This window comes from Chelon labrosus, assembly GCF_963514085.1.
Source record: "Chelon labrosus genome assembly, chromosome: 3".
Taxonomy (NCBI): domain Eukaryota; kingdom Metazoa; phylum Chordata; class Actinopteri; order Mugiliformes; family Mugilidae; genus Chelon; species Chelon labrosus.
Genome location: NC_140339.1, coordinates 17,713,699 through 17,726,057, shown reverse-complemented (window position 1 = coordinate 17,726,057; position 12,359 = coordinate 17,713,699). Strand labels below are relative to the sequence as shown.

The following is a 12,359-nucleotide window of genomic DNA, read 5'->3' as shown; positions in this document are numbered from 1 at the left end:
GCTCGCCTTTGTACTCTCTTATCACTCGCAGGCAGAAGACCTTACGACCGCAGTAGCAAAGTCTTAGTCCAGTTTGAACCTGGAGGTTCATCAAGTGTTTAGTTCTCTAGCAAAAGGAGAAATATTTGAGAAACAAATTGCATTGGCTGCCAAAAGGGTAATGTTCAATTATTTTTAAATCCTTAAATCTCCGATAGCTATTGGCACTGGAACTGAACTGTGCTTGGAAGTTAATCTTTAACAGGCTTTCAGGACATTTCTCTGTTGCTCGAGTACTTCATAGTTAATGGATCATTTCTGACAAAACATGACTTTGACTGACTTGATTGTACTATACCGTGCATGAATAATTACATAGTTAAGTAAAAATGTTTCTTACGTTAGATTTTCTGTGATAAAACTAACGGTAGCAAGTCACACACATTACAGCAAAGAAAATGCAAACTTAAACTAAACAGCAGGATTTTAACTGAAAAAGCAGTGATATAAACTGCATTTTCTAAAATCAAGTAAAGTGCTTTGATGAGAATGCTGCTTGTAATAAAACATAAGATATGATATGCTTTCTTCCTAACTTCAGAATAGAAAATGCATTGGCCCTGGATCTGGATCAGTCTGTGCTGGCTCTGCCCAGCTGTGGTTTATGGCGGAAAAGTGCTTGTTTTTCCAGTGGATGGAAGCCACTGGGTGAACATGAAAGTCATCATCGAGGAACTACATTCGAGGGGCCACCATGTTTCCGTTGTGCGACCATCAGACAGCTGGTACATCAAGGAGACCTCCCCATTTTACACTTCAGTTACAATTAATTCGAAGTCTGGATTTGATGAAGACTTCATAACTGGATTTGTGACCCAGTTGCTAGAGATCCAGCGGGAAGGGAAGTCTGCTTGGATGCGTTTCAAGCTGGAAAAGGAGCAAGCGCAAAAGATCCTTGAGCTGCACGAGAACATATGCACAATGCTAGAAGAGATTTTTGAAAACAAAGAGCTGATACAGTCGTTGCAGGACGCCAAATATGACCTTATTCTCACAGACCCTGCTATACCAGGGGGTGTCATACTAGGCCACTACCTCAAGTTGCCTCTGGTTTTTAATGTCAGATGGGCCAGCCATGGCGAGGGACACTTAACAATCGCACCCACTCCACTTTCTTATGTTCCACTGACAGGGTCGGAGCTGTCAGATAAAATGAGCTTTCTGGAGAGACTCTTGAACGTTCTCATTTTTGGCTTCACCGAATTTCAGATTAAGCAGTATATCTTACCAAATTATGATGGCTTACTCAAAAAATATTTTGGTCCAGACGTAGATTATTTAAACATGTTTCAGGCAGACCTGTGGCTCATGAGAGTGGACTTTGTGTTTGAGTTCCCTCGCCCCACCATGCCTAACGTTATCTACATGGGAGGGTTCCAGTGTAAACCTGCTAAACCTCTACCTCAACACTTGGAGGAGTTTGTTCAGAGTTCTGGAGAGCATGGAGTCATCATCATGTCTCTGGGGACTTTGATTGGAGAACTCCCCCGTGATTTAGCTGAGGGGATCGCTGCTGCTTTTGCCAAAATGCCTCAGAAAGTCATCTGGAGGTATAAAGGCCACAAACCAGTCACTCTGGGTAACAACACCTTACTGGTTGACTGGATGCCACAGAATGACCTTTTAGGACACCCTCAGATCAAACTATTTGTTGCTCATGGAGGAACAAACGGAGTCCAAGAAGCTATTTATCACGGAGTTCCTATATTAGGGCTGCCACTGATTTTTGATCAGCGTGATAATCTGTTGCGAACTGAAGCAAGAGGAGCAGGGAAGGTAATTGATATTTTTACTATGAATGAAGACATCTTCTTTCAGGGTATTCAGGAAGTCCTGACTGAGCCCTCCTACAGGATGAACATGGAGAGGCTGTCCAGGCTGCACAGAGATCAGCCAATGAAGCCACTAGACACTGCCCTCTTCTGGATAGAGTTTGTTATGAGGCACAAAGGTGCAGCTCACCTGAGAACCGAGTCGTACAGAATGCCCTGGTATTCGTACCACTCTGTAGATGTGATTCTCTTCTTAGCTGGAGTAGTGCTTATTATTCTGGGCACCTTTGCTGCTTTGATAAAATGCCTATGCTCTGTGTGCTGCAGAACCAAAACGAAAAAAGATTAAAAAAGATTAAAAAGAAAGTAGAGATTGAAGTTGAAATCTGGAAATATGCTTAGGATACAACTTTTAAATATGTAAATCATGAAATGTTGGACAGATTGTTTGTAATGTGATTTTGTGGGCGTAATAAAACATAATTCAAGTCTAAAAAGACAACGAGTCTAAATAAAACCATCTACATCTAGAATTTTATATTTTAACCATCAAGGCAGAACACTGATGTTAAGCTAACTGAACTTGATCATACACTTTATTCTAATACTTAATGCAATTTGTGTACCGCGTGGCCCCTTCCAATATTTCTCAACACAGATTGAACTCTCACTCCATGCAAGAAAGTATCCCAGCTTTAAAAGGACTCCAACAAAAGCATTGCTTACACTTTTTAACCTTTGAATGTTTTTGCTCATTTCCATTTTAGCTCCGCTCGATTTCAAGCTTTTCCATATTCACTCCTTTACTGTAGCTTGATGTCCTCATGTATTTACAGTTTCAAATGACTACATTCTGTTGAACAGCATTGAGGATTCATATTCTTATCTCGTCCAAGCCTGGCGTAGGCTTGTGTGGATTTAAACATATCCAATTTCACATGCAAAGATTAGTGCGACACGCTGGGTGTTATACTAGGCCCTTATATGTTTAAATCCTTGCTTTAACATGCGAGTTTTCAGCTGAACAAATGTGTATTATTCACAGTTTATGACTGTTTTATATGATACAATTACAATAATTTCACAGTTGTGGAGAAAATGTGCTCTTGATATTGTCAAGATACTGTCAGGCTGCGAGGAAGCTTTGGGAGCGTGAGGTCATTAGTTCAGTCTACTTTATGTAAATGGCTGAGGTGCCTTGAGGAAGCCTCTAAATCCCCTCAAACTGCTTCCCAGTGTGCTCACTTGAAAGGGTTAAATGTAGAACGCAAAATCCTTGTGTGACTGTACATATATACTGTACGTGGAAAATAAAGTTGATTTGATGTGAAATAATGTCTTGCTCATGATTTGGCTTTAGAATATTATCTTAATGTAAGATTTATTTAACTTCTTGTTGTTGTTGTCGTACACCAGTAGTTTTTTAAAATTGATTTTTTATTTTACATTTTGCACTAAATTATTTAAAAAGACACGTAAATTTAAAAGTGTAAGCAGAGTTGCGTGTTATTTGTGATGAACGCTTTGCATCTGAGCCTTGAAGTCCAATATCTGTGGCTGAGGTTGTTTTTAAGTCTCCTTGTCCAGATTTTCTTTAATATTTGGACATGGGTATGTCTGGAGAGATTTAGGTAGCTAAAATCCCCATTCAAAAAAAATCAACAAACACAAAACACGTTACTGTAAAAGACTACAGCACTGGCCGCCAGTTTAATCCTGAAACGAACTAGAAAGTCTAAGCAAGAATAATTTACCATCAATGTCACCCAAAATAAAACAGTTTATTGCTCATGAAAGGAAATAAAGTTGTTAAAAGTGCTCCTACATATGTTTTCAGATGACTAGTATGCTCTGCATGTGCCTAAAAGAATAAGAATAACAAGAAAAACCTTTATTAGTCCCGCAATGGAGAAATTGCAGTTTACAACAGCTTACAGAAAATGCAGAATAAAAAATAACAAGAGCATAAAGAGCTATAAAATATAAATAATTAAATAGAATCGGATAGAAATATTGCACAGATTGAATTGTAATATTGCATAGTGAGGGGAACAGAGGATAACGACGGCAACTTCCTCAGGACCAAACAGGAAGTGCTGAAAAAGCCCTCCCCCAGGATGAACATGCAGGGCCTGCCCCAATTTATACACTTAATGGGTTTAACTGGCACTTGGGCAATGTTGAAAATAACAGAACTAAACCATTTCTCTAAGTGTCAGCCTTGAAAAAAACCTGCAGAGGATCTCCGAGCCGCAGAGGTCAGCCGATAGAGGGAAGGAAGGATACTGCCTTGATTGAACATGACAGCAGCTCACCTGAAAGGCTCTACCTTGGTATTCCACTGTAAATATCATGCTATTTGTAGAATGTGCTACACTGATTCTTCTTCTCAGAAGTGTTCAACTACTGAATGTCTGACATTTAATAGAAGCCCACTAGAAATGCGCCCATTCTTTTCAGTGAATGTTAAAACAGCATTGCTTGTTATTCAAATGACTCTCTTAATGAACTCACTAGATGTGAGACGTCACTTTAAAGAAATCGTTTGACATTTTAGAAAGTTGGCTTATTTTCTTCCTGCATTAATTTCACATGAGTAAGTAAAACTCTCACATTTCTACAGTAAACATAAAGCAGATTGTTGTAGCTAGTTTTATTAGTTTAGGACAAAGACTGGTTATTCACGGTTTTATGGCGACTTGCGTATCCATCAATTTATTGCATGAACTTCCTGGTATTTTCACTGTTACTCTTGGTCAAGAAATAGTCTCATATAACAGATAGATTAGTGGGTAATTTTGTTAACTTTGGAAAGGACTGGCTGTTTCCCACAGTTCTGTGGCTTTAAGCTAAGCTAAGCTAAGCTAAGCTAAGTTCGTCCTTTACTGTCTATAGCTTTTACCAGACAGGAGTGTGTTCTAACCTTGTCATCTAACTATCAGCAATGAAAATATTCATATTTGTCAAAATGTCAGACCACTTCTTTAAAGACATGTAGACACTAATAAGTCACTGCACTGAAGTATCAGATGAACACAGGCACAACACTGGTTACATATTCACCGAACACACAGAGACGCTACAGTTGCTTTCAGTAAGGTCCAGATTTATGGCAGCACATTAGATGATTTGAGATGCTCTGTATGAACAGCTTTTTACAGGGGAAAGTAATTTCAAATGGAAAAATAATGAAAAAAAAAAACCTCATAGAGAAGGCTGTTGGTATTCACAAAGTGGCCGGCTGTGCCAGCAGGGCAGGTGTGGTGGGCGGTGTAAGTCCTCTCATGATGTCCTGGTCCGTAGAGAGCTCATCCTGTCACAGCTGGGGTTCATCTGCGTCCTGCATCTTCACCTCTGGCTTGCAGTTTTTTCTGACCAAATACACTACGAGACCCACACAGATCAAACTGAGGAAGACCATGCCTATAACCTGGGGAGCAGACGAGGAAAAGCAACACTTTGTTAAGTAAACGTGAACACAAGAGGCGTATTTGTGGTCAACAATTTCTATTACTAGGGGCCAGGGCTATGTTGAAAGCTTACAAAGTGTAACATCGTTGGATATGTTCTGAACAGTGCAAGCCCTGGGAGCAGGGGTCGCATTAACCGAATATTTTCCGTCATTGACCGCTTTTTTAAAACGATGATGGAAAAATCTGAAGGCAATCTGTCATTTTGACAGATTGCAATTCACTTCCCAGACCACTTGGTGGCGAGTGAGCATATTAATTGGCTCTTGTCTTTCTTGATTTTAAGAGTCGGTTAAGTTTCGTTTCTCTGCCGCCTGAGTGAGTGGCTGCTTACTGACGGTTAAGCGGGAATCCACGAGTTATGAGTCGGTTAAGTTTAATTTCCCTATTGTGTGTAATTGTGTGTACTGTGTAAGTGAGTGAGTGTCTGAGTGCCTTAGTTTGCTAGTGGTCAAGTCGGGTAATACGTTTTGTTTCTCTGCCGAGTGAGATGTAAGATGTTTGGATGGTGCCGTTTATTGATTATATATCAATCAAACGTGGTAGGACTCAACTGAGCCAGTTAAATAGACGTCTATTTATGATTCTTGAGTCGTCTTTGATGGCCGGTTATATGAGCCGGATCTTTTTTTTTCTACTGCTACTGAATATTAATTAAAATAAATGAAAATGAAATTCTATTGAATATGTCATTATCATTTTTTTTTTAAAAATTAGGTGATGGGTAAAACTAGATTATGACGGGATTTTTATGACCCTGTCAGTCAAAATGACAGACAACGAAAAAGTCTAGCGCAACCTCTGCCCGGGAGAGAAGTATTTCACTCCCCTCCTCCCACACAATCTATTGTAAACTAGAAAACGTTTACTCACCTGAGAAGTAACAAACTGCTCCTGTGAGTAGAGCATTAGTTCTTCTAGGGTGACATTTCCTTCTTGTAGGGTGACATTTATTGGCTTACACCACTTCTGCGGTGCTGCGTTGTCCAGTAGTACAAATCTACCCTCCCAGTATGTCATAGCGCACGCAAAGTATTGGCCATCGAGGAACATCAAGATCAGCCACACCATAGCAGGAACAAAACTGGAAACAGTTTTGGAACAAAAACTGTTTTCAGTTTTGGAACAAAAACTGTTTTCAGTTTTGGGACAAAAACTGTAAACAGTTTTGTAACTGGAAACAGTTTTGTTCCAGCACTGCGTGTCACATCTGCATTCTTGAATGATCAGCATCAAGGTGAAGGCCATGACGGCTGGAATGATGAAGAAAGCTGAGGAAAAGACTCCGTTCCATTTCGGTTTGCAAGGACACGCAAACTCCAGCTCCACCAGCTTCTCTAGTCCTGTGAGGATAAAGCCAAAAGCCACATTTGATACCAGAGGACTTTTGCTAAACGCATTTTTCAGCCAACTATTCCATTGTTGTTTTCCTCCCATACTAGATTGACTGAAGAATGAAGACAACCGTTGTAAAAAGCCCGTTGTGAGGGTCCTCAGTTGTGAACACACTGACAACAGCTAAGGGATGTGTAATTAATGCATCCAGGGGTAAGTTTTTCTCTGCCACAAATGCCACACGTCCACTCTGATTGGTTTCGAACAAAGGAGGTGTGCCGTCTGCTCTGACATTTCTCCAGCGGATTGGTCTGCGCGACGTTTCAGGTGGGGTTACATTTTAAATGTGTTCTCCCACGGACAAACTGGAGGGAGGGTTTAAAATGATTTTTTTTTTCTTCAAATTTTGCACTAAATAATTATAGAAAGACACATAATAAAGACACGTAAATTTAAAAGTGTAAGCAGAGTTGCGTGTTATTTGTGATGAATGCTTTGCATCTGAGCCTTGAAGTCCAATATCTGTGGCTGAGGTTGTTTTTAAGTCTCCTTGTCCTATAGTCTCCTGCAGATTTTCTTTAATGTTTGGACATGGGTATGTCTGTAGAGATTTAGGTAGGTAAAATCCCCATTCAAAAAAAATCAACAAACACAAAATACCTTACTGTAGAAGACTACAGCACTGGCCGCCAGTTTACTCCTGAAACGAACTAGAAAGTAATGGTAAATAACTTACCATCAATGTCACCCAAAATAAAACAGTTTATTGCTCATGAAAAGAAATAAAGTTGTTAAAAGTGCTCCTACATATGTTTTCAGATGACTAGTACGCTCTGCACGCGGCTAAAAGTGAAAGGAACAGAGAGGATAATGACAGCAACTTCCTCAAGACCGAACAGGAAGTTGCACTTGGGCAATGTTGAAAATAACAGATCTAAACCATTTCTAAACCAAGTGTCAGCTTTGAAAAAAACCTGCAGAGGATCTCCGAGCTGCAGAGGTCAGCCGATAGAGCCAAGGAAGGATACTGCCTTCATTGAACATGACAGTAGCTCACCTGAAAGACTGGCAGTAAATCATGCTATTTGTAGAATGTGCTACACTGATTCTTTTGCAGAAGTGTTCAACTACTGAATGTCTGACATTTAATAAAAGCCCACTAGTGGCGAGTGAGCATATTAATTGGCTCTTGTCTCTCTTGATTTTAACCCTCCTGTTGTCTTCGAGTCAATTTGACCCGATTTCAAAATGTAAACTGTCATAACTTTGGCTATCTTCCGTATAATTACCTGAAAATTACATGGATGGTCCTCTGCTATGCTCTTTACAGCTCAAATGAATTATGACTATATTTGTTAAGTTATGTGTGTTTTATCAAAATTTATAACACCGGTTGTCTTCCAGGGTCAATTTGACCCAGTCATATTTAGTGGTGCAATGGGTCACACTATTGTGGTTTTCAGCACAATTAACACACACACATAACATATACAACCACCCACACCCACCCACCCATCCACACAGCCACCCCCATGCCCCTACCCCTGCACATACACCCATACACACACAAAATCACACACAAACATATACACGTACACACACACCCCTACACACACGTATACACCCCCGCACGCACACACACACACCCACACACACATACGCACCAACACACACACATACACACACACTCACATTCATGTATACACATACATACGTCTGGCACAGAGCTCTTGCCCTCTAATTTCCTATCTACTACTAGTCATGCAATTCTGTGCTATTACTGTATAGAATGTTTACTGCTGTGTGTCCTGTTAAAAGGGAGTTTTTCCTTGCCACCGTCGCCTTCAGGCTTGCTCTGGGGGTTTCAGGCCGCGTTTTGTAAAGCGTCTTGAGACAATTTGTATTGTTATTGACGCTATATAAATAAAATTGAATTGAACTGAATTGAATACACACACACTCACAAACATGCACACGCACATGCACACCCATACCCGCACGGAAGTCCCCTGTTATGCTGGTTGACAAGTGCATACCTGCACGTACGCACGTACACACATCCCCACACCCCCCCTCACAAAACCAAAATCACACACATATACACATACGCACACACACACACGTATAAACACACCCACGCACACACCCAGACACACACACATATGCAATGTAGTATTTCCAGTCTCTGATGTGCATTCGGCCTCCAGACAACACCAAATGTCAAAGCTAAACATTTGTGAACATGTTAATTTCACACCTGTGATTTGTCTTTCTCCAATTCTGTACAAGATAAGTATAAACAAAAAAATTAGATTATAAATACAGCATTTCACTCTGAGACAGCGTGATGAAGAGGAGACATTCTCTTGTCTCCTACTGCCCCAAAGACAGAAAAAAATTTGCTTCTCATGAGCACTCTGCACTGGGACACTGTTTTTAGTAGCACTACAGAGGACAAAATGCCCCAGATCATCCTTGATTATAACAAGAACAAGGGGGAGTCCACAACCTCGACAAGGTAATGAACTTTTTTCATGTAATATTCACTCAGGTCAATGCATTGCATTCTTGTGTGAAATAAGAATTCATTTTTTAATGATTTGTTGTTTATTACTTTTGTTGCAGGTCACCAGTGTATACAGCTGTAAACAGATTACAGCCCCCTGTCAGGGGCCAACGGACTGTCCCTCTGTCTTTCTGTGTTTATTATTTTATAAAGAAGATCAAAGAAAGAGTTTTTAAAATAAATGCTGCACTTTGCAGATTATATTTCTTTACTCTCTTATTTATGAAAACAAGTGCATCAGTCAGTTTTGACCTTGGGGTATCCTGACTAATGCTTTACATACTGTATACTAATCAGTAGTTATCCCAAATAACTTATAATATCTTGTAAATTAGGTTTATTTTCATAAATACAGGTCTAAAAGAAGTTTAAAATGTGTAATAATGATTTGTCATGAAGTAGGCCAAAAATATGTAACACAGAATGGTGTGGTCATTTTACACATTATGCATTGTAACCAAATAAAAAAGCCCGGGTCAAATTGACCCGGGAGGACAACCGGTGTGACTATTTGCTGCCATTAAAAAAATCAGAAAGATTTCAAATCAATATCCTGACTGAACATTGACATATACCAGCCTGTGATAATGGATCAACACATATGCCTCTGATCATAAGCATAGTCAAAATAATTCAGAATTTCTGTTTTTTTTTTTTTACTCAAAAACGATTTGTACTTTATTGTAAATTAGGTGTATCGTACCATAAATTACAAAACTAAATATAAAATATATGTTAATGTGTTGGAAACAAGTTCAATAAAAAGGTGAAACTAAAAATTTTATACATCATGTTTTATAAGCAGTCAAAACACTTTTGTTTCTCTGCCGAGTGAGATGTAAGATGTTTGGATGGTGCCGTTTATTGATTATATATCAATCAAACGTGGTAGGACTCAACTGAGCCGGTTAAATAGATGTCTATTTATGATTCTTGAGTCTTCTTTGATGGCCGGTTATATGAGCCGGATCTTTTTTTTCCACCGCTACTGAATATTAATTAAAATAAATTAAATTTAAATTCTATTGAATATGTCTTTATTATCATTTTAAAAAAAATAAGTGACGGGTAAAACTAGATTATGACGGGATTTTTATGACCCTGTCAGTCAAAATGACAGACAACGAAAAAGTCTAGCGCAACCTCTGCATGGGAGAGAAGTATTTCACTCCCCTCCTCCCACACAATCTATTGTAAACTAGAAAACGTTTACTCACCTGAGAAGTAAAAAACTGCAGTAGATCATTAGTTCTTGTGGGGTGACATCTCCCTCACTTATTGGCTCACACCACTTCTGCAGCGATGCCTTGTCCACTAGTACAAATCTACCCTCCCAGTATGTCGTAGCGCAAGCAAAGTATTGGCCATCGAGGAACAACAAGATCAGCCACACGATAGCAGGAACAAAACTGGAGACAGTTTTCCTGCACCACGTGTCACATCTGCATCTTTAAATGATCAGCATCAAGGTGAAGGCCATGACGGCAGGAATGATGAAGAAAGCTGAGGAAAAGACTCCGTTCCATTTAGAGTTGCAAGGACACTCAAACTCCAGCTCCACCAGCTTCTCTGGTCCCGTGAGGATCAAGCCCAAAACCACATGTGATGCCAGAGGACTGTTGCTAAGCTCATTTTTCAGCCTGGTAAGCCATTGTTGTTTTCCTTCCATACTAGATTGACTGAAGAATGAAGACAACCGTTGTAACCACCTTAGTGAACACACTGACAACAGCTAAGGGATGTGTAATTAATGCATCCAGGGGTTAGTTTTTCTCTGCCACAAATCCCACACTTCCACTCTGATTGGTTTCGAACAAAGGAGGGTGTGCCGTCTGCTCTGACATTTCTCCAGCGGATTGGTCTGGGTTTTAGGTGGGTTACATTTTAAATGTGATCTCCCACGGACAAACCAGAGGGAGGGTTTAAAATGGATTTTTTTTATTTTTTATTTTGCACTAAATAATTTAAAAAGACACGTAAATTTAAAAGTGTAAGCAGAGTTGTGTGTTATTTGTGATGAATGCTTTGCATCTGAGCCTTGAAGTCCAATATCTGTGGCTGAGGTTGTTTTTAAGTCTCCTTGTCCTATAGTCTCCTGCAGATTGTGTTTAATATTTGGACATGGGTATGTCTGGAGAGATTTAGGCAGGTAAAATCCCCATTCAAAAAAATCAACAAACACAAAATACCTTACTGTAGAAGACTACAGCACTGGCCGCCAGGTTAATCCTGAAATGAACTAGAAAGTCTAAGCAAGAATAATTTACCATCAATGTCACCTCAAACAAAACAGTTTATTGCTCATGAAAGGAAATAAAGTTGTTAAAAGTGCTCCTACATATGTTTTCAGATGACTAGTACGCTCTGCATGTGCCTAAAAGAATAAGAATAATAAGAATAAGAAAAACGTTTATTAGTCCCGCAATGGGGAAATTGCAGTTTACAACAGCTTACAGAAAATGCAGAATAAAAAATAACAAGAGCATAAAGAGCTATAAAAGATAAATAATGAAATAGAATTGGATAGAAATATTGCACAGACTGAATTGTAATATTGCATAGTGAGGGGAACAGAGAGGATAACGACAGCAACTTCCTCAGGACCAAACAGGAAGTGCTGAAAAAGCCCTCCACCAGGATGAACATGCAGTGTCAGCTTTGGAAAAAACCTGCAGAGGATCTCCGAGCCGCAGAGGTCACCCGAAAGAGCCAAGGAAGGATACTGCCTTCATTGAACATGACAGTAGCTCACCTGAAAGGCTCTACCTTGGTATTCCACTGTAAATATCATGCTATTTGTAGAATATGCTACACTGATTCTTCTTCTCAGAAGTATTCAACTACTGAATGTCTGACATTTAATAAAAGCCCACTAGAAATGCGCCCATTCTTTTCAGTGAATGTTAAAACAGCATTGCTTGTTATTCAAATGACCCCGCCCCCAACAGATTATTAATATTGTGATGTTTCCTTGCTAGAGATGTTAAACCTTGTTTCACAGCTCGCTTTAAGACAAACTCAATTTGTCCAACTAAAACTGAAAGCGAGTGACGACTGTGGAAGCTAACATGCATTGAAGACATGACTCTACAAAATCCCTGAAAGTTTTACTTCAATAAATACATTCTTTTATCACAAAACAATATATATGTAAAAAAAAAAAAAAACATACTGCAT

The 12,359-nt window shown here is 39.4% G+C and overlaps 1 protein-coding gene across 1 annotated transcript; it reads left to right on the top strand.

Moving 5' to 3' along the window:
- Positions 1 to 588: 588 nt before the first annotated feature.
- LOC311485676 (UDP-glucuronosyltransferase 2B13-like) lies at positions 589 to 2,210 on the top strand (the record flags this gene model as incomplete). The annotated part of the gene is made up of 1 exon (XM_084541242.1): positions 589 to 2,210. The coding sequence occupies one exon, from the start codon at positions 589 to 591 to the stop codon at positions 2,158 to 2,160; it is 1,572 nt and encodes a 523-aa protein (XP_084397368.1). The 3' UTR covers positions 2,161 to 2,210.
- Between the last annotated feature and the right edge of the window lie 10,149 nt (positions 2,211 to 12,359).